Source organism: Ranitomeya variabilis, chromosome 1 (assembly GCF_051348905.1).
Source record: "Ranitomeya variabilis isolate aRanVar5 chromosome 1, aRanVar5.hap1, whole genome shotgun sequence".
NCBI lineage: Eukaryota > Metazoa > Chordata > Amphibia > Anura > Dendrobatidae > Ranitomeya > Ranitomeya variabilis.
Genome location: NC_135232.1, coordinates 686,583,736 through 686,609,291, shown reverse-complemented (window position 1 = coordinate 686,609,291; position 25,556 = coordinate 686,583,736). Strand labels below are relative to the sequence as shown.

The window sequence follows — 25,556 nt, the reverse complement described above, 5'->3', positions numbered from 1 at the left end:
CTCTGGCGGCCGCGACGCCGCGCCTAACGATCGTCGCTGGCATCTAGCCAGCGGTACCTCTCCCCAGGGACCCGGACCGCTTCTTCCCACGCCGGTCGCGTGAGGAAGATAGTACTCACCAAAGGAGGGACCACCTCCGGCTCAATCGATCCTCCCTGTGTCGGGGGACGGAGAGCCTCCTGAAGCATGCTTGCCTTCTCAGGGGACTTACAGCTGTGCCTGCCGCATGGAGATTTTTGCAGGGTTCTTCTGCGCCTGCCACAGGGGGCTTACGGCTACTGTGGGGACTACGAGACGCCAAGATGAGGGCTTGAGTGCGGTGGAGCCCGGGAGATGCACATAAGAGGTAAACTCCATGTGCTCGCCATCTTACAGGGGGGAGATCGGGACCATATAGGAACCGTCGCCCTAGCGTAGATTAGGCGTGCCCCATACGTCGCAGGAGAGGGACGGGGAGGTATACTCGCCGTGCTCGCCTGTTGATGGTTCGGGGGAGAGCGGACCCTATAAAAAAAGGAACCCGTCGCCCCCTTCACTCCGTTAAGTAAAAAATTAAAAATTTACAGAAAACTAAAAACTTTAACCCCTTCGTGCCATGCGCCGTACTAGTACGGCGCTGCCGGCACTGCATTAGTGCCAGCCGCAGTACTAGTACGGCGCCCCGATCACCGCGGTCTCACGCTGAGCGCCGCGGTGATCGGGTGCGGGTGTCAGCTGTATATGACAGCTGACACCCCGCAGCAATGCCCACGATCGGCGCTGTCGCCGATCGCGGGCATTTAACCCCTCTGATGCCGCTGTCAATAGTGACAGCGGCATAGAGGGGGATCGCGCAGGGACGAGGGCTCCCTGCGCTCTCCCACCGGAGCAGCGCGATGAGATCGCGCTGCTCCGGTGACCTGGAAGGAGTCCCCGGATCCAAGATGGCCGCGGGACTCCTTCCGGGTCATAAGATGACCCTGCTTGCCGGCGTCTGCTGAGAATCCTCATAGCAGGCGCCGGCAAGCCTGTGGAACGTGCCTGTCACATCGGTGATCAGACCGAGTGCTGTGCACACGGTCTGATCACCGATCTGTGATGTCCCCTCCTGGGACAAAGTAAAAAAGTAAAAAAAAATTTTTTCCACCTGTGTAAAAAAAAAAAAAAAAAAAAAAAATTCCTAAATAAAGAAAAAAAATATATATATATTCCCATAAATACATTTCTTTATCTAAATAAAAAAAAACACCACACAATAAAAGTACACATATTTAGTATCGCCGCGTCCGTAACAACCCCACCTATAAAACTATATCACTAGTTAACCCCTTCAGTGAACACCGTAAAAAAAAAAAAAAAAAACGAGGCAAAAAACAACGCTTTATTCTCATACCGCCAAACAAAAAGTGGAATAACACGCGATCAAAAAGACGGATATAAATAACCATGGTACCGCTGAAAACGTCATCTTATCCCGCAAAAAAAAGCCGCCATACAGCATCATCAGCAGAAAAATAAAAAAGTTATAGCTCTCAGAATAAAGCGATGCAAAAACAATTATTTTTTATATAAAATAGTTTTTATTGTGTAAAAGCGCCAAAACATAAAAAAATTATATAAATGAGGTATCGCTGTAATCGTACTGACCCGAAGAATAAAACTGCTTTATCCTTTTTACCAAACGCGGAACGGTATAAACGCACCCCCTAAAAGAATTTCAGGAATTGCTGGTTTTTGTTCATTCCGCCTCCCAAAAATCGGAATAAAAAGCGATCAAAAAATGTCATGTACCCAAATATGGTACCAGCAAAAACGTCAACTCGTCCTGCAAAAAACAAGATCTCACATGACTCTGTGGACCAAAATATGGAAAAATTATAGCTCTCAAAATGTGGTGATGCAAAAACTATTGTTTGCAATAAAAAGCGTCTTTTAGTGTGTGACGGCCGCCAACCATAAAAATCCGCCCAAAAAACGCTATATAAGTAAATCAAACCCCCCTTCATCACCCCCTTAGTTAGGGAAAAATAATAAAATTTTAAAAAATATATTTATTTCCATTTTCCCGTTAGGCTACTTTCACACTAGCGTCGGTACGGGGCAGTCGCGCTGCGTCGGCCCGACATACCGACGCATACTGTGCAAGCGCCGCACAACGGGGGCAGCGGATGCTGTTTTTCCATGCATCCGCTGCCCCATTGTGAGGTGCGGGGAGGTGGGGGCGGAGTTCCAGCCGCGCATGTGCGGTCGGAAATGGTGGACCGTCAGCACAAAAAAAGTTACATGTAACGTTTTTTGCTGCCGGCGGTCCGCCACAACACGACGCAACCGTCGCACGACGCTTGCGACGTGTGTCAATACGTCGCTAATGTTAGTCTATGGGGAAAAAACGCATCCTGCAGATGACTTTGCAGGATGCGTTTTTTCGCCAAAACGACTAGACTAACATTAGCGACGTATTGACACACGTCGCAAGCGTCGTGCGATGCAAAAAAACGCTAGTGTGAAAGTAGCGCTAGGGTTAGGACTAGGGTTAGGGTTGGGGTTAGGGTTTCAGTTAGAATTGGGGAGTTTTCACTGTTTAGGCACATCAGGGGCTCTCCAAACGCGACATGGCGTCCGATCTCAACGCGTTTGTTTGCGTTAAAAACGCATGCGTTTTTATAGAAAAAAAACAGAACACACACTGAAAAGTCACCCACCACCATCAAGGTGATAAAGGGATCCAAACCCTAACCCTAACCCTACCCCTAAACTCATCCCTAACCGTTTAATGAACATTTTCTGACAGTCATAGTGCCACGTATTTCAGTGCCACGTATTTCAGTGCCACGTATTTCAGTGCCACGTATTTCAGTGCCACGTATTTCAGTGCCACGTATTTCAGTGCCACGATATTTCAGTGCCACGATATTTCAGTGCCAGATATTTCAGTGCCACGGTATTTCAGTGAAATACGTGGCACTGAAATATCGTGGCATTTACGTGAAATACGTGGCACTTAAATACGTGGCAATTAAATACGTGGCACTTAAATACGTGGCACTTATATACGTGGCACTTATATACGTGGCCACTGAAATATCGTGGCATGTACATGAAATACGTGGCACTTAAATACGTGGCACTTATATACGTGGCACTTAAATATCGTGGCATGTACATGAAATACGTGGCACTTATATACGTGGCACTTATATACGTGGCACTTATATACGTGGCCACTGAAATATCGTGGCACTTATATACGTATATACATATATACGTATATAAACGTATTTCAGTGCCACGTATTTCAGTGCCACGTATTTCAGGTTAGGGGTAGGGGTAGGGTTAGGGGTAGGGTTAGGGTTTTTTGTTTTTTTCTTGTTTTCTTGTGTTTTTCTATAAAAACGCATGCGTCTAAAAAAACGCATGCGTTTTACCGCGATTACATGCGTTTTTTCACACATGCGTTTTTTTAAAAAACGCATGCAGATAAAAACGCAAGTGTGAAACCAGCCTTACCCTTGGGAAAATAAAAACATGGGGGCTAAAATATAATTTTCGTGGAAAAAAATATATTTTTTATTTTCGCGGCTCTGCGTGATAAACTGTAGTGAAACACTTGTTGGTTCAAAGTTCTCACAACACATCTAGATAAGTTCCGTGGGGGGTCTAGTTTCCAATATGGGGTCACTTGTGGGGGGTTTCTACTGTTTAGGTACATCAGGGGCTCTGCAAATGCAACATGACACCTGCAGACCAATCCATCTAAGTCTGCATTTCAAACGGCGCTCCTTCCCTTCCGAGCTCTGCCGTGCGCCCAAACAGTGGTTCCCCCCAATGTATGGGGTATCAGCGTACTCAGGACAAATTGGACAATAACTTTTGTGGTCCAATTTCTCCTGTTACCCTTGGGGGAAAAAAAATTGTGGGCTAAAACATCATTTTGTGGAAAGAAAAAATGATTTTTTGATTTTCACAGCGCTACATTCTAAACTTTAGTGAAACAACTGGGGGTTAAAAGTGCTCACCACACATCTAAATAAGTTCCTTAGGGGGTCTTCTTTCCAAAATGGTGTCACTTGTGGGGGTTTCCACTGTTTAGGCACGTCAGGGGCTCTCCAAACACGACATGGGTTCCGATCTCAATTCCAGCCAATTTTGCATTGAAAAGTCAAATGGCGCTCCTTCCCTTCCGAGCTCTGCCATGCGCCCAAACAGTGGTTTATCCCCATATATGAAGTATCAGCGTACTCAGGACAAATTGCACAACAACTTTTGGGGTCCAATTTATCCTGCTACCCTTGGGAAAATAAAAAATTTGGGGCAAAAATATCATTTTTTGTGAAAATTAATATTAATTTTTTTTTACGGCTCTACATTATAAACTTCTGTGAAGCACTTGGAGGTTCAAAGTGCTCACCACACATCTAGATTAGTTCCTTAGAGGGTCTACTTTCCAAAATGGTGTCACTTGTGGGGGTTTCCACTGTTTAGGCACGTCAGGGGCTCTCCAAACACGACATGGGTTCCGATCTCAATTCCAGCCAATTTTGCATTGAAAAGTCAAATGGCGCTCCTTCCCTTCCGAGCTCTGCCATGCGCCCAAACAGTGGTTTATCCCCATATATGAAGTGTCAGCGTACTCAGGACAAATTGCACAACAACTTTTGGGGTCCAATTTATCCTGCTACCCTTGGGAAAATAAAAAATTTGGGGCAAAAATATCATTTTTTGTGAAAATTAATATTAATTTTTTTTTACGGCTCTACATTATAAACTTCTGTGAAGCACTTGGAGGTTCAAAGTGCTCACCACACATCTAGATTAGTTCCTTAGAGGGTCTACTTTCCAAAATGGTGTCACTTCTGGGGGTTTCCACTGTTTAGGCACGTCAGGGGCTCTCCAAACACGACATGGGTTCCGATCTCAATTCCAGCCAATTTTGCATTGAAAAGTCAAATGGCGCTCCTTCCCTTCCGAGCTCTGCCATGTGCCCAATCAATGGTTTACCCCAACATGTGGGGTATCGGCGTACTCAGGACAAATTGTACAACAACTTTTTTGGTCCAATTACTCCTGTTACCCTTGGTAAAATAAAACAAATTGGATCTGAAGTAAAAATTTTGTGAAAAAAAAGTTAAATGTTCAATTTTTTTTAAACATTCCAAAAATTCCTGTGAAGCACCTGAAGGGTTAATAAACTTTTTGAATGTGGTTTAGAGTACCTTGAGGGGTGCAGTTTTTAGAATGGTGTCACTTTTGGACATTTTCTGTCATATAGACCCCTCAAAGTCACTTCAAGTGTGAGGTGGTCCGTAAAAAAAATGGTTTTGCAAATTTTGTTGCAAAAATGAGAAATCGCTGGTCAACTTTTAACCCTTATAACTCCCTAACAAAAAAAAAATATGTTTCCAAAATTGTGCTGATGTAAAGCAGACATGTGGGAAATGTTGTTTATTAACTATATTATGTGATATAACTCTCTAATTTAAGGGCATAAAAATGAAAAATTTGAAAATTGCTAAATTTTCATAATTTTCTACAAATTTCTGTTTTTTCCACAAATAAATGCAAGTCATATCGAAGAAGTTTTACCACTATCATAAAGTACAATATGTCACGAGAAAACAAACTCAGAATCACCAGGATCCGTTGAAGCGTTTCAGAGTTATGACCTCATAAAGTGACAGTGGTCAGAATTGTAAAAATTGGCCGTGTCACTTAGGTGAAAACAGGCTTTGGGGTGAAGGGGTTAAAATAAAAATTAAAATAAGAAAGTTGGGGCCTGAAAACAGACCCAAGTGCCTCCTACAGACACTAAGCAAGAACTGGTTGAAATTGTATCCAGTGAAGGGGTGTATACTGCAGAGGAGGAGTTAATCTTTCTGTTTACTTAGTGTCCTCCTAGTGGCAGCAGCATAACACCCATGGTCCTGTGTCCCCCAATGAGGCGTAGGAGAAATCACCTTTGACATTGAATCAAATCATATTGCTCTTTGGCCCCGTAGCAGAGGCGATCTAACCTTGCTTAGTTCCATCCCATCATTCTCAGAGAACTTTGGAGAACGCATAGCGCTTCAATGACAACCTAGTGACGTGTTATCTCTGCACACTTACTGAGAGCACCGATCCTGTGCCCACTGCAAAAGCGCTTTCTTTGCAGAAGTCTGCCACCTAGATTTTGCGCTTCTTTTAGGCGATGGGCTTGCAGTTGGGGAGGCTCCATTTTTCGTCTCACATTTCACTGGTTGCTGTTCCTCTGCACTTGCCAAAATGCTTGCCAGCCCTTCGATCTGCCATAAACCAAGATATATCACATTTTTTATTAACTCTGTTACATGCATTTATGGCTTTATCAGAATATACATTGTTTCCATTTATAAAACATAGGACAATTAATAATAATGAAAAAATCAGGCATTCATGGGCTCAATTGGACAAACCTCAGGAGGCCGATTACAGCGAGTTACATCCTAAATATCTGTAGACAAGGATGAATTAATATGGCATTGGGGTGATATAGAAAATCCTTTTTATGACCCAAAAATTCAGAACTCTATGATGAATTTTGACCAAATTCAAACTTTTCCATTTATTACTGAATCTTTTAATCCAAACTAGGACACTTCCATCACCGCATACTGCTTATATATGGGATGGATCCCAAATTTTCCAGGATGGTCAGAAATAATTTTCATCACGGCCATTTTTTTTTTTTTTAAATACCCCAAATCCACTAACCATGAATGGATCCATGCTGCAATAATAGGGGTGCAATAACAATAAGTCTCAGCTTCTTTTAAAAAAAACAGCGCAGCTCTTATATGTTGGCTGTTTCTAGTATGGCCATTCAGACTCAATCACTTACGTAGGGATGAGCTGCAATAACAGGCATGGCCTGTAGATAGGAGTAGCGCTGTTACTGAAAGAAATTAAAAAAAAAACAAAAAAACAAACATACCAAAAGCGTTTTTGCCTTTTCGCTTTTCCTCCTCTCTTGTAAGAGAAATAATTTTTTTTTCCGTCTACATTTTTAATTCCACCATTAACTCTACCATAAAATGTACAGAACAACAGTGGCAGGGACATAGTATCATATATATATATATATATATATATATATATATGTGTTCCATTGACGGAGCTGTGCGAGGGCTTGTAATATGCGTGTCAACATGTAAGATTAATTGATACCATTTTGGGTAATATTTTTATTTCATTTTTGGGAGAAAAGTATGATGGCTGAAAAATGCCAATTCTGCAGTTTCAATGTATTTACTACGTTTCATTGTTTCCCTTATGGGATAAATATTTCTATATTTTATAAATCAGGGCAATTAATCACACTGCGATACCAACTATGTTAATTTTTTTTTGTACATTTTGCCATTTACGTTTGGGGAAAAGTAGGTGGAGGAAATTAAACTTTTACATTTTATTTATTCAAAACTTTTTTAGATATATATTTTGACTTACTTTATTAGTCCCCTTAAAGGACTTGAACCTGCGATCTCTTGATTCATTTTCTACAACAGACTCCAATACTCTAGTATTGCAGTCTATTGTATAATTACTGCTTTGCGCACAGAACGATCATGTTAACGATCACTCTGCCCACACAGAATTTTGGCCGACCCATCCAAAGAGACCATTAGCCAATCAGTGGTTGTTTAATGGCCGCGGTTGGCTTTTCTAAATGGGTCAACTTGTCGTAAACTGAGACATCTGCTTAAAAGACAACAGTAATTTCTGTACATTTATGGTTAATAATCTTATAGGTTCTTGTTGAAATTTGCACGAAAATGATTTAAAATTTAATCTCAAACTAAATGTTTGCAAACAATTCACAGATACTTACATGAAAATGTAAAATGATTTGCCAAATTAGGCCGAGCACAATAGACGGTTTCCCACTAATGATATCTTCCACATGAATATTTATGAGCTTGATCTAGAAAACAATAAAGTAGTTTAGAGAGTATTTCTTAAATTTCTTAATTGCACTGAGAAATAACAAGTGGAATACTCACAGAGCGGCTCCCTAGAAAGTTCAGGGCAGATTCTATGTCACTTCTGGCCTGAAAGATGTTTTTGCCTTTCTCACGAGGCTGTAAAATAGATGTTGGTAAAGATAATATAGATAGACTGAGGATGATTGACCTTTGCACACGCCCATTAGACACATCAATACAAAAGAAAGGGTCCTGGTCTGACCATTGTGGCTAATATACAGGTGTTGTTTCCTGAAACAGGAGGAAGTTAAAGTCTAAAAAGCCCCAGCGGCCAGTGTGAAGATTGCAGAATTTCTATATATTTTTTAGCCCTTTAACGACCGCCGATACGGTTTTTATCTTCCCCGGTAACGTGATCTCCGTTATTCACCAACTAACAGTGTTCACAAAAGTCAGATTACCATTTCTCTCTCCTCTGAAATGATCTGGCATACCAGAGAAGAGAGAAATGGGGTCCCCCGAGGCCCCCTCCGGCTCCGTCCCCTGGCGTCATCTTCCTGTAAGAAAATGGCGGGCACATGCGCAGTGCGCCTGCCGAGAACTGCCAGCCGGTACCCGGCAACAATAGAAGATTTTTCATATTGGTTCATTTTCATCACTGTGATAGATCCTTTTGCTGATTATTATAAAAGTGCAATTAACAAAACAAAATTTGAACTAAACAACAGATTATTTTCTGATGATAGCTTCCCTTTAAGTTATTAATAATACAGACTGCATTTCTTATATGCTAATAGTCTAATAAAAAAGTGAAAAACATAAATAATTCCAATACATGCATCCAATTAAGTCAGCCATCTCCCCCCTACTTTTCCTATTTACAACCCACTGTCTAATTGTAAGACAAGTGTCTGCAGCAGGAGCTTCTCCCTCTGCTTGGTCTGCAATAAGAAACAAGCAATGTTAGCCACACCCCAGGGATGGCCATTCCTCAGGTGCAGCTGATGCAGTGAGAGGTGAGCGGTGTTTTTTTTTAATAATACATTTGGGGAGGTGGAGAGGGCAATGATGGAGATGATGGAGATGTCAATTATGGAGGTGGTGGTGGAAAGGGCAATGATGGGGGAGAGGGCAATGATGGAGATGTGGAGAGGGAAATGATGGAGGTGGTAGTGGAGAGGGCACTGATAGGGGTGGTGAGGGTGAGGGAAATGATAGGGGAGGCGGGGAGAGGGCAATGTTGGAGAGGGCAATGATGGAGGTGGTGGGGAGAGGGCAATGATGGAGATGGTGGGAGAGAGGGCAATGATGAAGGTGGTGGGGTAGAGGGTAATAATGAACATGCTGCGGATTTTACCGCATTATTCCACAGCTGGAAAATCCGCAGCATGGGCACAGCAACTGCAGAATCCCATAGGATTGCATGGGAATGCGTTTTTTAAGCTTTTTTTTAAGTGTTTCCGCTGCGGAAACGCATAAAAAACGCAACGTGGGCACATAGCCTAAAACCTTGCACATTTTCCATGTGCTCATAGACTTACAGTTAATTGGGGAAAGTCACAGACTGAATAATTTATATTTACTGGGTGGCAAAGAATACAGTTAATGGGGGGCACAGTGCAGCTTATTAATGATGAGCGAGTATACTCGTTGCTTGGGTTTTCCCGAGCATGCTCTGGTGGTCTCTGAGTATTTGTGAGTGCTGGAAGATTCAGTGTTTGTCAACGCAGCTGCATGATTTAAAACCGAGCAACAAGTATACTCGCTCATCACTACAGCTTATGACTTTATATTTTTAATGGTGGGGTACATCTTTTTATTCAGGGGGAGATACATGTATGCATACAATATACAGTATGTGTCCTTGTTATTTTCAGGGTTGTGATGATCATCGTGACAAGACGGGAGATATCGACATAAAGATCTAACCAGATGGAGAAGAATCAGCAGAAAAAGGCTCTAATCAGATGAGACATCAGCGGTAAGTGCCTGGACGTAAATATTATTCTGCATCTGTTCTGTGTGACTTGGAGTAATAAAGTTATCTGTAAAATCCCTTACGCCACATTCTCACATTTGTGTGAAATGCCTGTGTACTTCCACTTTGTACTTTTTTATTGGAAAGCACGAGGACTCGTAGAGTTTTGTTGGTCCACTCACACATCTGTGACTATCACGGATCTGAGAATGAGATCTGTGAGGGTCAAAGAATGTCCTCGTCTGATCCAATTTTGAGGATCACAATAGGATATGCTCAATGTGTCTCTAAAAGTGTGCAGCACACCGACACTGCACATGGATACAGGAATGTAGCCTTATTATGTATAGCACAGTCCATTAGTATATAGTGTACTCACTGTGACAGGGTCACTGGCACAGTGTATGAGGGGAGATATGTGTAACTGCACATAATGGTGTCAGTGATGTGAAACCTGGATGTTTCCTCTAGCACACTATGTCTTGAGAGGGTTAAACTAAAGTTGCTTACATGGGTTGGTTTTAGGTGGGTACCCACAGAGTGGGTGGGCGGGTGCTCACCATATCTCCACTTAAAGAACAAACACTAGCACATGTACTGACAAGACCTGGCATGATGTCACGGTCAGGTGATCATCCCATGGTCCAGCTTAAATAGCTGGTCTAGAAAGTCAGTAGGATTTGTGTCTTGGGAGAGGAGAAACTCCTTTATGGCTCCAGGGGGAGCTGAGGACGTTGTGTGTTACCTGTGGGTGAATCCTGCAGGGAAAGGACTGTTATGGACTTTATCTTTGTTTTGTTTTACCGCTATGCCAGAAAAGGCTCTGTTTATTTTGCTGAACCCTGCTAAGGTTTATGCTGTCCACAATAAACCAGCAGGTGATCTACTACCAGAACCATTCCGGTGTCTACCTTGTGAAGCAGCTGAGTGTGTCTACCCCTCACACGTGGTGTTTTAAATGTGGGCAGCAGTTCCGGAACACGCATAGACGCTGTGGACAACTGCATGTCCTGGGTAAAATCCGCAATCCAGCAAGAGGCATCCAGCAGCATGGAGAAGCTTGTAAAGCATCTCGTCTAGGCGCAACAACACGAGCTTGCCAATCAACAGGAGTAATTGGCGCAATAGGAGACGAACAAGCTGTTAGCACAGGAGCTTCAACAACAGCAGCAGCAGGAGGCGCTAACACGGCAAATGGAGCTCCTCGCAGAGGTGGTTCATGTGAGGCCGGTGGTCTCCTCCCCATCTCCAGGTGATGATTCGTACGTCCGGAAAACAGTAAGACAAGCCATGCAGAAAATGACCCCAGGGGATGATGTGGAAGCCTTTTTCACTGTTTTCGAGCAGGTGGCTGAACGGCAAAAACCTCCACCAGAGCAGTGTGCGGAAGTTATGGCACCATATCTGTCGGGGGGAACCTCAACAGGCATATTATGACTTAGTCCTCCAGGATGTCAATGAATATGCCAAATTAAAAACTGAAATCCTGGCACGCCTGTGTGTAATGATATCCGTGAGAGCTCAGCAGGTCCACCGCTGGGCATATGCTGGCGACAAACCCCCTCGCTCACAAATGTTCGATCTGTTGCACCTAGTCAAAAAGTAGATGCAGCTAGAGACTTCCACTCTGACCCAGATGTTCCAGCGTGTGGTGATGGACAGGTTCATTCACTCCCTTCCCAGGCCAATACAGACCTGGGTTGCCCAATGCCACCCTTGGAATGCGGACGACCTGGTTAGCCTGGTTGAGAGATACCAGGTTGTTGAAAAATTCCTCAGGAAACCAGACATCGCTATTTTCCCATATTTTTCCAAGAATCATTACCCCATTTCCCATCAATGGGGTAATGGTTCTTGGAGTTTTGGACTCTGGAAGTCTAGTGACCCTAATTAGTGCTACACTGCCCCAACGGTTAATCCCTAAGGCTAGGTTCACATTGCGTTAATGGGTTAACGCTAAAGGACTGCGTTGCATGGCGAAATTGTCGCAATTAACGCCATGCAACGGGTCCATTAGCGCACCCATTGACGGCAATGTGAATCTGATCTCTAGCGCATCGCTAGCACATGCCATTTTTGGCACGCGCTAGCGATGTGCCGTTATTTTCTGATGGACCTCGGATGCTGCTTGCAGCGTCCGAGGTGCGCCCGAGGTCCGTTCCTCGCTAGCGCAGATCAGGGATCTGCGCTAGCGGGATTGACAAACGTGATCCCTATAGATACATTGCGTTAGCGCAATCCGCTAGTGCTATGCGCTTAACGGATTGCCCTAACGCAATGTGAACCTAGCCTAACAAGTTTGAGGGCGTCCGCTGCATCCACGGAGACGCCAAAGACTACCCTGTAGTCTGTGGTAATAATCCCATGAGGTTGGGGTAGTAAAAGACTTAGGCTAAGTGCACACGTTGCAGAATTGCCGAGGAAATTTCCACAGCAATTCTGCAACTCCTGGATGTGGAATTGGCATGCGTTTTCCCGCTAAACACTAGCGTTTTGCAAGCGTTATTAGCTTGCAGAATGCTAGCGTTTTCCAAACGATCTGTAGCATCGCTTGGAAAACTGATTGACAGGTTGGTCACACTTGTCAAGCATAGTGTTTGACAAGTGTGACCAACTTTTTACTATTGATGCTGCCTATGCAGCATCAATAGTAAAAAGATAGAATGTTAAAAATAATAAAAAAAGTAATAAATCATGATATTCTCACCTTCCGGCGTCCCAGACAGCCTTTCCCGCTCCTCGCGATGCTCCGGTCCCAGTAATGCTTTGCGGCATGACCCCAGATGACCCCAAATGCGGAATGCATTCTAAAAATAGGATGCTTAATATATGTGGGTTTTTTCGCGGTTTTATCATGTTTTTATAGCAAAAAATTTGAAAAAAAACGCGACAATTCCTAATTGTGTGCACATAGCCTTAATCCTTCAGGTTAGAGGGCTTTAGCCCCTGGCAACAAGCGGGGATCTTATTCATAGATCAACTTCACTTAGATGGTGTCTTTAAAAGTTTTCAGCAGTTAAGAGATGAATTCCAGCTACCACATAAGTACTTTTTTCAATACCTTCAATTGAGACACGCATGGCATAGACAGGATTCCCTTACTCTGCTTAGAACCCATAATCAGTTATTGTTTCCTTTGGTTGGGAAACATAATTGTGTCCCTGGTGCAATTTCTAGATTTTATCAACTACTCCTTGCCCAGGTTATAGATAAGCATCCGCTGAAGCTTAAAGAGAAATGGGAGCAGGATGTTGGGGTAATTGACAATGAGCAGTGGGATTACATATTATCCTTTTTTCCCCAGCTGTTCACTAGTGAGGCACAAAGGCTGTCACAGATGTACCTGCTGCATCGGGTATACAGGGCTCCAAAATTCCTCCATAAAATTGGGGTAAGAGAGGATGACTTGTGTCCGAGATGTGGTTCAGGACCTGCTGATTTGCTACATATGTTTTGGTCATGTGGTTCCATCGGGAATTCCTGGACCCAAGTCATAGACCACATAAATATGGTGTTTGGATTTGTGATTCCTATGCATCCTCTGGTTTGTGTCTTGGGTTTTGTGGACAGGATTGCTGAAGATGCAAACATAAGGTTGGCACTAAAAAGAACGTTATATCAAGCCAGGAAAATTATAGCAGCACACTGGTTGGACAGGGCGCCACCTACGTTTAGGGAATTTATTGAAAAAATGAATCTACTGCTACGTCTGGAAGAAGGAGTACAGTATATAAAAAGAGGAGATAAATTCTGCATAAATTCTGTAAAATATGGAAGGACTGGAAAATTCACCAAGGCATGGATATTATGTCCTTACTTGGGGGTTCTGTGTAATATTATTACTTGTGTAGAGCGAGATATGTCCAATTAAGGTCCTTGGAGTGATGCATATAAAATCTGTTTTCATAATGTCCTTCCTGTTTTAGGAGAAAGCTAAAGAACTTGGAGACTTGAGACTTATTTTTCATAATGTTTATTTGCACATGATTGTACAGATTGCCGTATTCAGCTTAAATATGTTGATTAATATAATAAGATAATTGCTAATTGCTATGTGGTCCGGAACAAGGAGGGGGTTTGGATGGGTGTTGTCTTTTGTTGCATGTTGAAAAATTCAATAAAAATGTATCTAATTAAAAAAAAAAGAATTTAATCTATCCGGTCATACTGGGGCGGGATTTTTCACTATTTTGGAACTTGTGGCAAAAGGGGGCTGTATAGAGTGTCCTGGACAAAAGCCACATACTTCTGGGAGAGGCTCGGTCAAAAGTACAAATGGATTAGTTTCCCCTATGTGTCCTCACTGGAGAAGGGTAAGAAATGGTGACAGAGGAGCCCATCTTCCCTAAGCTAGAAGTACCTGAAGAGAACTTTGGGACTGCTCAACTTAGAGATCTAACATTGAAGGGGGAATTTGATAATGTTACCGTATATAATGGGCGACTGACACCAGGTTCCCTTACTTTGCAGTCAATGGCGATTTGTTGCATCAGGTGACCAAACTGAGGGGAGGTGAGAGAGTTTAACAGCTGTTAGTTCCGGGTCCCTACCGGCGGGGGGTTTTAGACATGGCCCATTCTCATGTTTTGGGAGGACATCTGGGGGTGGAGAAAAAGCAGGAGAGAATAATGCAGAGGTTCTATTGGCCAAGATGTTACCGATAGATCCTAAATTATTATAGGTCATGCCCTACCTGTCAGATAACCACTCCTACTTCTCATTGCCGAAGCCCCTTAGTTCCGTTGCCGGTGATAGAGGCTGTCTTTGAAAGGATTGCCATGGACCTCGTAGGTCCCCTAGTTAAATCTGAATGCAGCCATCAGTACATCCTAGTGATCATGGATTATGCGACCCGGTACCCAGAAGAGATGTCACTGAGGAAACCTTTGACTAAGAATATCGCCCAGGAGCTTGTCCATATCTTTGCTAGGACCGACTTGCCTAAGGAGATTTTGATGGTCAGGGTACCCCCTTTATGAGCAAAGTGATGAAGGAGCTGTGTAGCGTCCGCCAGATTGCCCAGCTGCAAACCTCCATTTACCATCTGCAGACCTTGAAGCCCATGCTCAAGAAGAGGGTCGTTGAGAAAAATGGTCAAGACTGGGACTATCTGCTCCCATTTCTGCTATTTTCTATCAGAGAAGTCCCACAAGCCTCCACTGGTTTCTCGCCGTTCGAGCTCCTGTACGGTCGACATTCACAAGGGCTCCTGGACATCGCCAAGGAAACCTGGGAAGACGAGGTCACGCCACACTGGATGGAGTGTCATTGAGCTTGTCACCCAGCTGCAGAAGAGGATGGCACACGTAATGCCTATCGTAAAGGAACATCTTTTTCAGGCATAGGAGGCCCGGGCAAGGGTATACAACCGATCCGCGAGGCCAAGGCAATTCCAGCCTAGGGACCACGTGATAGTACTTATCCCCACGGTGGAGAGCAAGTTCCTGGCCAAATGGCAAGGCCGTTTTCCATCCCCGTTGTTGTTGTTTGTAGTGCCGTCCGCTGGACTGACCCTTGTGGGTCGTGACACTATGTTTGGCAGTCCCGTAGACAATGATTAAAGCAGAGGTGTGCATGACTGCATAGCGCTACATATTGGGATAGGATCTTGGATTCTAAGTTAAGAAACTTTCTAAATAGTACTCATTAAAAAAAATCCACAATTTTGCTGCTGCTAAGTGTCTATAAGACGAACATATTTCTCGTATGAAGATCGCATCGTAGTGCACGGACTGCCCCAGCCGCTAATAATAATAATAATCTCTTTATTTATATAGCGCCAACATATTCTGCAGGGCTTTACAGTTTGCAGACATTATCATCACTGTCCCCGATGGGGCTCACAATCAGTATGTCTTTTTAAATGTGGGAGTAAACCGGAGTACCTGGAGGAAACCCACGCAAACATGGGGAGAACATACAAACTCCTTGCAGATGGTGTCCTTGGTGGGATTTGAACCCAGGACTCCAGCGCTGCAATGCTAACCACTGAGCCTCCGTGCTGCCCGCACCTCTCCTGACCTGAGTGTGACAGCATGATGTATTTCTGGCACTTTCAGGTCAGTAGATCCGACGGTAAGTCCAAGGATTGCAATGCGATCCTCGCACGAAAAATACAGCCATCTGTCTGTGCCCTAAGTCTTCTAACTAGTGGAGTGCATTTGCTCTAGCTCCTAGTGCTGACAGCTCTCTCTGCTCTTCCCTTCTTTCAGTGTTAGAGATACCAGCAGAGAGAGGGATGCTGTTGTGCATAGATCTTAAAAGTTTAGTGAGGAGAGAAAGTATCTTGAGCCTCAATGAGGGCAGAGAAAACAAGCTCCTGAAAAAATGTAAAGCACATGAAGAGGAAATAAGTGCACGATAGAAGATGTGCGGATATATGAACTAAAGAAGACAACAGCAACCTGGATACACACAAAGGTGAAATCCAGCCTATATTACTGAGAGAAACATTACCACAGAGAAAAATCTAAACATTAGCTCAGCCTGCAAACTGGAGAGGGTGAGAAAATAAATAAAAAAAATAAATTTGCAGACTGACACTTAGTTAACTTTTATTTACTAAAGGTAGCCACTAACATATGTAAAAATCTCTTTTTTTTGCCCCAAAGTTGCACATAGCCTATAAGGAGAGCAAATGCCTCCCTAAAGTTAACTGTATAAAAAAAATTGTTGTTAAAAAAAAAAAAACAATTACCAATTCTTCACCGGAGAGAACTTCGAGTAAGTCCAGCAGAATATGTCCATTCTGAATGTCAACAAATAGGTCTTTTACAACTGATGACTGTGGGTGCTGGGAAAGAAAATAAGAGCATAATAGTAATTGTATTCACATCCACACCAGTAAAAAAAACTTTTAAAAGCAGTGCAACCTATTTCGCTTTTACTCTTTTTTTTTTGGTCTCCTCAGGGGAGAGGTGACGGCTATTTAATTTAGCTGGCGTTTACCGGGTATGGTACGCAATCAATTCCCATGTCTGCTCCATTTACCCCACACATTTACATCACTCATGCTTTCAAACACTCATTGATAATGTCTTCCTCAAGATAAGCCACCACTCTTGGACTGGTCAGTCATAAATGAGGAAATCATTAGTAAATCATTATTACCTTTGATAGCTGTGAGTTGATCCAATTAGAAAATGTTCTCTTCTGGGTTCCCTCTTGCTCAGCTGCAACACAAAAAGCAAAAAATCTTTAAAACACATCTGCTGTTGTAGACTAACTATATAGAAGCACCAATTCACTTGAATGAGGCTGAACGGCAATACCAAAGAACCTATGGACAAAAAATCAAATAGACAATCCCAGTAAGTGTGCTCAGCTGTTCCCATAACTGTCATAGAAGTGTATAGAGAGTGCTGTACGTTGCCTTAGCCTCCACACTTGGGACTGGGATTGGTGGACCTTCATTCGCAATAAAGATATCTGTCTCAAAGGCAGGACAAGCGTCTCTCCTGGGGATATGCCATAAATGTCCATCAAGAGAATTCTTACTTAAGATCTCAAATTACAAGATGTAAAACCCAACTAAATGGGTTTTCACTTCTCAAAAAATGCATATGGACCTATATTTATGCATATCAGGAAAAGTTTTCTAAATAGGGAAAACCCCTTTAGTGGTGATCTCATTGTTCTTTGTTTAGGAGCACACCGCTTCTCTGCCTGACAACTTCCTCCTTGCACTTGACAATCGCCAATTTGGACCAGAAGCCTGGTTGCACTGCTGAAGCAAATTGTCCACTCTCCCATATTGCAAGCAGAGACAATGTTACCTCTGGAGCGTTGGAGTAGAACAGATCCAGCAATCAGGCCAGCTTCAGAGCAGCACTTGAAAACTGTATTGCAAAGAGCTATGCTACTTGCCTAGGAAACTGGCCACCTCTGCTGCAGAGTTGGCTTCTACTGCTCATTGCCTAGGTTAAACTACAGTATTAAAAATCCCTGCATTCTTGATTACAGAGAGGATTTTTAATAACATGTAAACATTTTTACAAGCACTTTTGCAATTGTACTCATTTAAAAAGACTAGACAACCCCTTAATGATTATAATATATAGATGTTTTGGCAGCCAACCTCGTGGAATCATCTTGGTTTCACATCAATATCATCAGGATGGGTCTCACCGTCACAGCTACTTTAAGTTTAGTGATAAATTTCTTGAAACAACTAAATAAATCCTAGTAATCCATTTTGAACCAGGGTTAGGGCATGAAACTGCATTTGCTCTTTGTAAAGTTGTCAGAACAGCTACTACTTCTCACATCTTAAAGGTGCACAAAGACCCATTGTTACTGAGGAATCTTTGATTTGAGACAATCCATGATAATCCGAGAATATCCCATCATAGCAGTCATAATACTTCCAATGATTGTTCTAGTTACGAGGTGGAGACCTATAAACTGTGGAACGTCTGTCCTGAGTCATAGGGAGCAGCCAGGTTTAGACTTTCGAGACCACAGATCTTCCTTTCCATCAGGATCTACCACGTTTGGCTACTTTAGCAGCACCATGTTTTCTCACAATATCCTCAAAAAAAGACCCAACCACACTGCCTCAATAATAGAGCCACACAGTTTTATCATAATAGTCAACGCTCAAAACACAGCCAACTATAGTACCCCAGAACAAAGCCAACCAAAGTACCTTCATAACATTGTCATAGCTCACGCACAACAGGGTCAATCACAGTGCCTTCATAACAGAGCTACCTACAGTACCCATACAAGGCCAGATTCAGTGTCTTGGGAACAGAGCCAACTACAGTGCTCCCATAACGCTGCCAGCAACAGTGCCCTCATAACACTGCCAAATACAGAGCCCTCGTAACATTGACAACTACAGTGCCCTCACAACACTGCCAACTACAGTTCCCTCACAACACTGCCAACTACAATGCCCTCATAATACTGCCAGCAACAGTGTCCTCATAACTCTGCCAATTACAGTGCCCTCTTAACATTGACAACTACAGTGCCCTCATAACATTGACAACTACAGTGCCCTTGTAACATTGACAACTACAGTGCCCTCATAACACTGCCAACTACAGTGCCCTCACAACACTGCCAGCAACAGTTCCCTCATAATACTGCCAACTAGAGTGTGGCTCTATTATATTGCTTCTCTGTTGTCTTCCAGTAGACATATTCCCCCGGAAGGAGCAGAAGAAGAATAAATCAACTCTAACATAATCTATTGGGATCATCAATATACAGCGATCTGATAAAAGACTAAAGTTCCCCATACACTTTAGACAGCTGTCCAGTCTCGTCCAACAGTTGTCTCACCTGACTATCCTATACATAGGAGCGCTCGCTGTGTCAAACGCTGCTGTGTTTTCTTTGAGAGAGCCACTGTCAGACATCTCTGGCGGTGGCTTATCTCCCAGAGAACCAAACAAATCAGCAGTCCAAAGTCAGATTTTCTCGATGATCATTTGACCGGGGGGCCCCATAGATATTAGACTGTTGATATCGTCAGGTTCGGTTAACATTAGTCTAATGTGTATTAGGCTTTTAGGGTGCACTTACACTGACAGATTGTGGCTGTTAACCCCTTAGTGAACGAGAAAAATTTCTGAAATCTGACCAGTGTCACCTTATGTAGTAATAACTCTGGAATGTTTCAACATATCTCATTGATTTTGAGAATGTTTTTGTGACATATTGCACTTTATGATAATGGTAAATTGATGTTGATATTTTCTACGTTTATTTATGCAAATATCAGAAGTTTAACAAAAATTAAAAAAAAATTGCAATTTTCAAACTTTGAATGATTATCCCTTTAATCCAGATAGTTATAGCACAGAAAAACATTAATAAATAACATTTTGCGCTAGTCTGCTTTACATCAGCGCCATTTGTAAAATGTTGTTTTATTTTGTTTGCATTTTAGAAGGTTTAAGAATGTAGCAGTGATTTTTCATTTTTTCAAGGAAATGTACAAAACTTGTTTTTTTAGGGATCTATTAAGTTTTCAAGTGACTTTGGGGGTCCTATATATTGGAAACCCCCCAAAAGTGATATCATTTTAAAAACCGCACCCCTCAACGTATTCAAAATGGCTGTCGGGTAGTTTATTAACCCTTCAGGTGAATTAACGCAAAGTGGCATGAGTGGAATGAAGAAACTGATTTTTATCACCTAAACCTCTGAACAGGCCGCTATAGCTAGCAGACTATAAGGCCATTATCTGGCCATGGCAAACATCAGGACCACACGATCAAGATCTAAAAAATGGGGTTGAAGAGGGAGGCCCCACAACCTGTTAACCATCTAGATGCTGTATTCATTATTGACAGCAGCATTTAAGGGGTTAAGCAACTATAGTCGGTACCAACACAAATCGTGGCTGATGCGGCAAGTTGTCAGCTATAGTGTACTGGTGACAGCTACATGATTGTCACTCGTCAGGGGATGCTAGTCTCTTATAATGCAGGTCAGTAAAAAGACAAATTGATGGTCACTAAGGGGTTAAACAACCGCCTACCAGCTACATAAGAAGACGATTGGCAGTTGTCAATAACCTGCTTGGACAGGCAGAACCCACTTGGATGCACACAATTGCTAATACGATAGTTCTGTGCACGTAGATTATTAGGTTATCGGTAACATGTCACCTGTTTACACAGGATGGTACCTTGCTCTTCAGGTGATTGGCAGCATGTTTAGGCAGGCCAATTATCAGTAAAGGAGCGTTCCTGGGTGCACCCATTCCCGATAATCGGCCAGTGTAATTGCAATGTGAATTGTGGGAACGAGAAAATCACTATGACACACAAGCCGATTTGTGACACTAATTCTAAGCAACAATAGCAAACTGTAGAGCAGAAACCTATTGGACATTTTGGCAACTGCTCCTCTGTTTTGCTAGAACCTGAGAAATTCTTGGTAATTAACCGCTAATTGCTTCTTCCTCTTACAATCTGAAGAATGGGATAAACAAATTCTCCTTGAGCTTCCTATCTGCCCAATGTAACAGCCAAAAGTGCAGGAAATTGTTAAATTGCTTAAGAAGGTCAACATAGTTCCCTGTTATGGTTCTCAATGGCAAGAGAACATAGCCCAGCAAACATAAGAACTAGCTCTTGGAAGGATGGAAACTAAACTGACCATGAACTAAACCTGCCGCACAACTAACAGTAGCCGGGTAGCGTTGCCTGCGTTTTATCCCTAGACGCCCAGCGCCGGCCGGAGGACTAACTAATCCTGGCAGAGGAAAATATAGTCCTGGCTCACCTCTAGAGAAATTTCCCCGAAAGGCAGACAGAGGCCCCCACATATATTGGCGGTGATTTTAGATGAAATGACAAACGTAGTATGAAAATAGGTTTAGCAAAATTGAGGTCCGCTTACTAGATAGCAGGAAGACAGAAAGGGCACTTTCATGGTCAGCTGAAAACCCTATCAAAACACCATCCTGAAATTACTTTAAGACTCTAGTATTAACTCATAACATCAGAGTGGCAATTTCAGATCACAAGAGCTTTCCAGACACAGAAACGAAACTACAGCTGTGAACTGGAACAAAATGCAAAAACAAACGAGGACTAAAGTCCAACTTAGCTGGGAGTTGTCTAGCAGCAGGAACATGCACAGAAAGGCTTCTGATTACAATGTTGACCGGCATGGAAGTGACAGAGGAGCAAGGCTAAATAGCGACTCCCACATCCTGATGGAAACAGGTGAACAGAGGGGATGATGCACACCAGTTCAATTCCACCAGTGGCCACCGGGGGAGCCCAAAATCCAATTTCACAACAGTACCCCCCCCTCAAGGAGGGGGCACCGAACCCTCACCAGAACCACCAGGGCGATCAGGATGAGCCCTATGAAAGGCACGGACCAGATCGGAGGCATGAACATCAGAGGCAGTCACCCAAGAATTATCCTCCTGACCGTATCCCTTCCATTTGACCAAATACTGGAGTTTCCGTCTGGAAACACGGGAGTCCAAGATTTTTTCCACAACGTACTCCAACTCGCCCTCAACCAACACCGGAGCAGGAGGCTCAACGGAAGGCACAACCGGTACCTCATACCTGCGCAATAATGACCGATGAAAAACATTATGAATAGAAAAAGATGCAGGGAGGTCCAAACGGAAGGACACAGGGTTAAGAATCTCCAATATCTTGTACGGGCCGATGAACCGAGGCTTAAACTTGGGAGAAGAAACCCTCATAGGGACAAAACGAGAAGACAACCACACCAAGTCCCCAACACAAAGCCGAGGACCAACCCGACGCCGGCGGTTGGCAAAAAGCTGAGTCTTCTCCTGGGACAACTTCAAATTGTCCACTACCTGCCCCCAAATCTGATGCAACCTCTCCACCACAGCATCCACTCCAGGACAATCCGAAGATTCCACCTGACCAGAAGAAAATCGAGGATGAAACCCCGAATTACAGAAAAAGGGAGACACCAAGGTGGCAGAGCTGGCCCGATTATTGAGGGCAAACTCCGCTAAAGGCAAAAAAGCAACCCAATCATCCTGATCTGCAGACACAAAACACCTCAAATATGTCTCCAAGGTCTGATTCGTCCGCTCGGTCTGGCCATTAGTCTGAGGATGGAAAGCAGACGAGAAAGACAAATCTATGCCCATCCTAGCACAGAATGCTCGCCAAAATCTAGACACGAATTGGGTACCTCTGTCAGAAACGATATTCTCCGGAATACCATGCAAACGGACCACATTTTGAAAAAACAGAGGAACCAACTCGGAAGAAGAAGGCAACTTAGGCAGGGGAACCAAATGGAGCATCTTAGAGAAACGATCACACACCACCCAGATGACAGACATCTTCTGAGAAACAGGAAGATCCGAAATAAAATCCATCGAGATGTGCGTCCAGGGCCTCTTCGGGATAGGCAAGGGCAACAACAATCCACTAGCCCGAGAACAACAAGGCTTGGCCCGAGCACAAACGTCACAAGACTGCACGAAGCCTCGCACATCTCGAGACAGGGAAGGCCACCAGAAGGACCTTGCCACCAAATCCCTGGTACCAAAGATTCCAGGATGACCTGCCAACGCAGAAGAATGAACCTCAGAAATGACTCTACTGGTCCAATCATCAGGAACAAACAGTCTACCAGGTGGGCAACGATCAGGTCTATCCGCCTGAAACTCCTGCAAGGCCCGCCGCAGGTCTGGAGAAACGGCAGACAATATCACTCCATCCTTAAGGATACCTGTAGGTTCAGAATTACCAGGGGAGTCAGGCTCAAAACTCCTAGAAAGGGCATCCGCCTTAACATTCTTAGAACCCGGCAGGTAGGACACCACAAAATTAAACCGAGAGAAAAACAACGACCAGCGCGCCTGTCTAGGATTCAGGCGTCTGGCGGACTCAAGATAAATTAGATTTTTGTGGTCAGTCAATACCACCACCTGATGTCTAGCCCCCTCAAGCCAATGACGCCACTCCTCAAAAGCCCACTTCATGGCCAAAAGCTCCCGATTCCCAACATCATAATTCCGCTCGGCGGGCGAAAATTTACGCGAGAAAAAAGCACAAGGTCTCATCACGGAGCAATCGGAACTTCTCTGCGACAAAACCGCCCCAGCTCCGATTTCAGAAGCGTCGACCTCAACCTGAAAAGGAAGAGCAACATCAGGCTGACGCAACACAGGGGCGGAAGAAAAGCGGCGCTTAAGCTCCCGAAAGGCCTCCACAGCAGCAGGGGACCAATCAGCAACATCAGCACCCTTCTTAGTCAAATCAGTCAATGGTTTAACAACATCAGAAAAACCAGCAATAAATCGACGATAAAAGTTAGCAAAGCCCAAAAATTTCTGAAGACTCTTAAGAGAAGAGGGTTGCGTCCAATCACAAATAGCCTGAACCTTGACAGGATCCATCTCGATGGAAGAGGGGGAAAAAATATATCCCAAAAAGGAAATCTTTTGAACCCCAAAACGCACTTAGAACCCTTCACACACAAGGAATTAGACCGCAAAACCTGAAAAACCCTCCTGACCTGCTGGACATGAGAGTCCCAGTCATCCGAAAAAATCAAAATATCATCCAGATACACAATCATAAATTTATCCAAATAATCACGGAAAATGTCATGCATAAAGGACTGAAAGACTGAAGGGGCATTTGAAAGACCAAAAGGCATCACCAAATACTCAAAGTGGCCCTCGGGCGTATTAAATGCGGTTTTCCACTCATCCCCCTGCTTAATTCGCACCAAATTATACGCCCCACGGAGATCTATCTTAGAGAACCACTTGGCTCCCTTTATGCGAGCAAACAAATCAGTCAGCAGTGGCAACGGATATTGATATTTAACCGTGATTTTATTCAAAAGCCGATAATCAATACACGGCCTCAAAGAGCCATCTTTCTTAGCCACAAAGAAAAAACCGGCTCCTAAGGGAGATGACGAAGGACGAATATGTCCCTTTTCCAAGGACTCCTTTATATATTCTCGCATAGCAGCATGTTCAGGCACAGACAGATTAAATAAACGACCCTTAGGGTATTTACTACCCGGAATCAAATCTATGGCACAATCGCACTCCCGGTGCGGAGGTAATGAACCAAGCTTAGGTTCTTCAAAAACGTCACGATATTCAGTCAAGAATTCAGGAATCTCAGAGGGAATAGATGATGAAATGGAAACCACAGGTACGTCCCCATGCGTCCCCTTACATCCCCAGCTTAACACAGACATAGCTTTCCAGTCAAGGACTGGGTTATGAGATTGCAGCCATGGCAATCCAAGCACCAACACATCATGTAGGTTATACAGCACAAGAAAGCGAATAATCTCCTGGTGATCCGGATTAATCCGCATAGTTACTTGTGTCCAGTATTGTGGTTTATTGCTAGCCAATGGGGTGGAGTCAATCCCCTTCAGGGGTATAGGAGTTTCAAGAGGCTCCAAATCATACCCACAGCGTTTGGCAAAGGACCAATCCATAAGACTCAAAGCGGCGCCAGAGTCGACATAGGCATCCGCGGTAATAGATGATAAAGAACAAATCAGGGTCACAGATAGAATAAACTTAGACTGTAAAGTGCCAATTGAAACAGACTTATCAAGCTTCTTAGTACGCTTAGAGCATGCTGATATAACATGAGTTGAATCACCGCAATAGAAGCACAACCCATTTTTTCGTCTAAAATTCTGCCGTTCACTTCTGGACAGAATTCTATCACATTGCATATTCTCTGGCGTCTTCTCAGTAGACACCGCCAAATGGTGCACAGGTTTGCGCTCCCGCAGACGCCTATCGATCTGGATAGCCATTGTCATGGACTCATTCAGACCCGCAGGCACAGGGAACCCCACCATAACATCCTTAATGGCATCAGAGAGACCCTCTCTGAAATTCGCCGCCAGGGCGCACTCATTCCACTGAGTAAGCACAGCCCATTTACGGAATTTCTGGCAGTATATTTCAGCTTCGTCTTGCCCCTGAGATAGGGACATCAAGGCCTTTTCCGCCTGAAGTTCTAACTGAGGTTCCTCATAAAGCAACCCCAAGGCCAGAAAAAACGCATCCACATTGAGCAAAGCAGGATCCCCTGGAGCCAATGCAAAAGCCCAATCCTGAGGGTCGCCCCGGAGCAAGGAAATCACAATCCTGACCTGCTGAGCAGGATCTCCAGCAGAGCGAGATTTCAGGGACAAAA

At 43.7% G+C, this 25,556-nt stretch overlaps 1 protein-coding gene across 2 annotated transcripts in view; it reads right to left on the bottom strand.

Annotated features, from left to right (window-relative positions):
• SYNE2 (spectrin repeat containing nuclear envelope protein 2) overlaps nucleotides 1–25,556 on the bottom strand; it is a 424,330-nt gene that overhangs the window by 310,688 nt on the left and 88,086 nt on the right. For both annotated transcript variants that reach the window (XM_077265969.1, XM_077265976.1), the window contains exons 3-7: nucleotides 17,008–17,069; nucleotides 16,595–16,690; nucleotides 7,998–8,075; nucleotides 7,826–7,918; nucleotides 6,085–6,260 (exon numbers count right to left, since the gene is read on the bottom strand). In XM_077265969.1, the coding sequence (XP_077122084.1) occupies nucleotides 6,085–6,260; nucleotides 7,826–7,918; nucleotides 7,998–8,075; nucleotides 16,595–16,690; nucleotides 17,008–17,069 (505 nt within the window). The remainder of the gene's footprint in view (nucleotides 1–6,084; nucleotides 6,261–7,825; nucleotides 7,919–7,997; nucleotides 8,076–16,594; nucleotides 16,691–17,007; nucleotides 17,070–25,556) is intronic.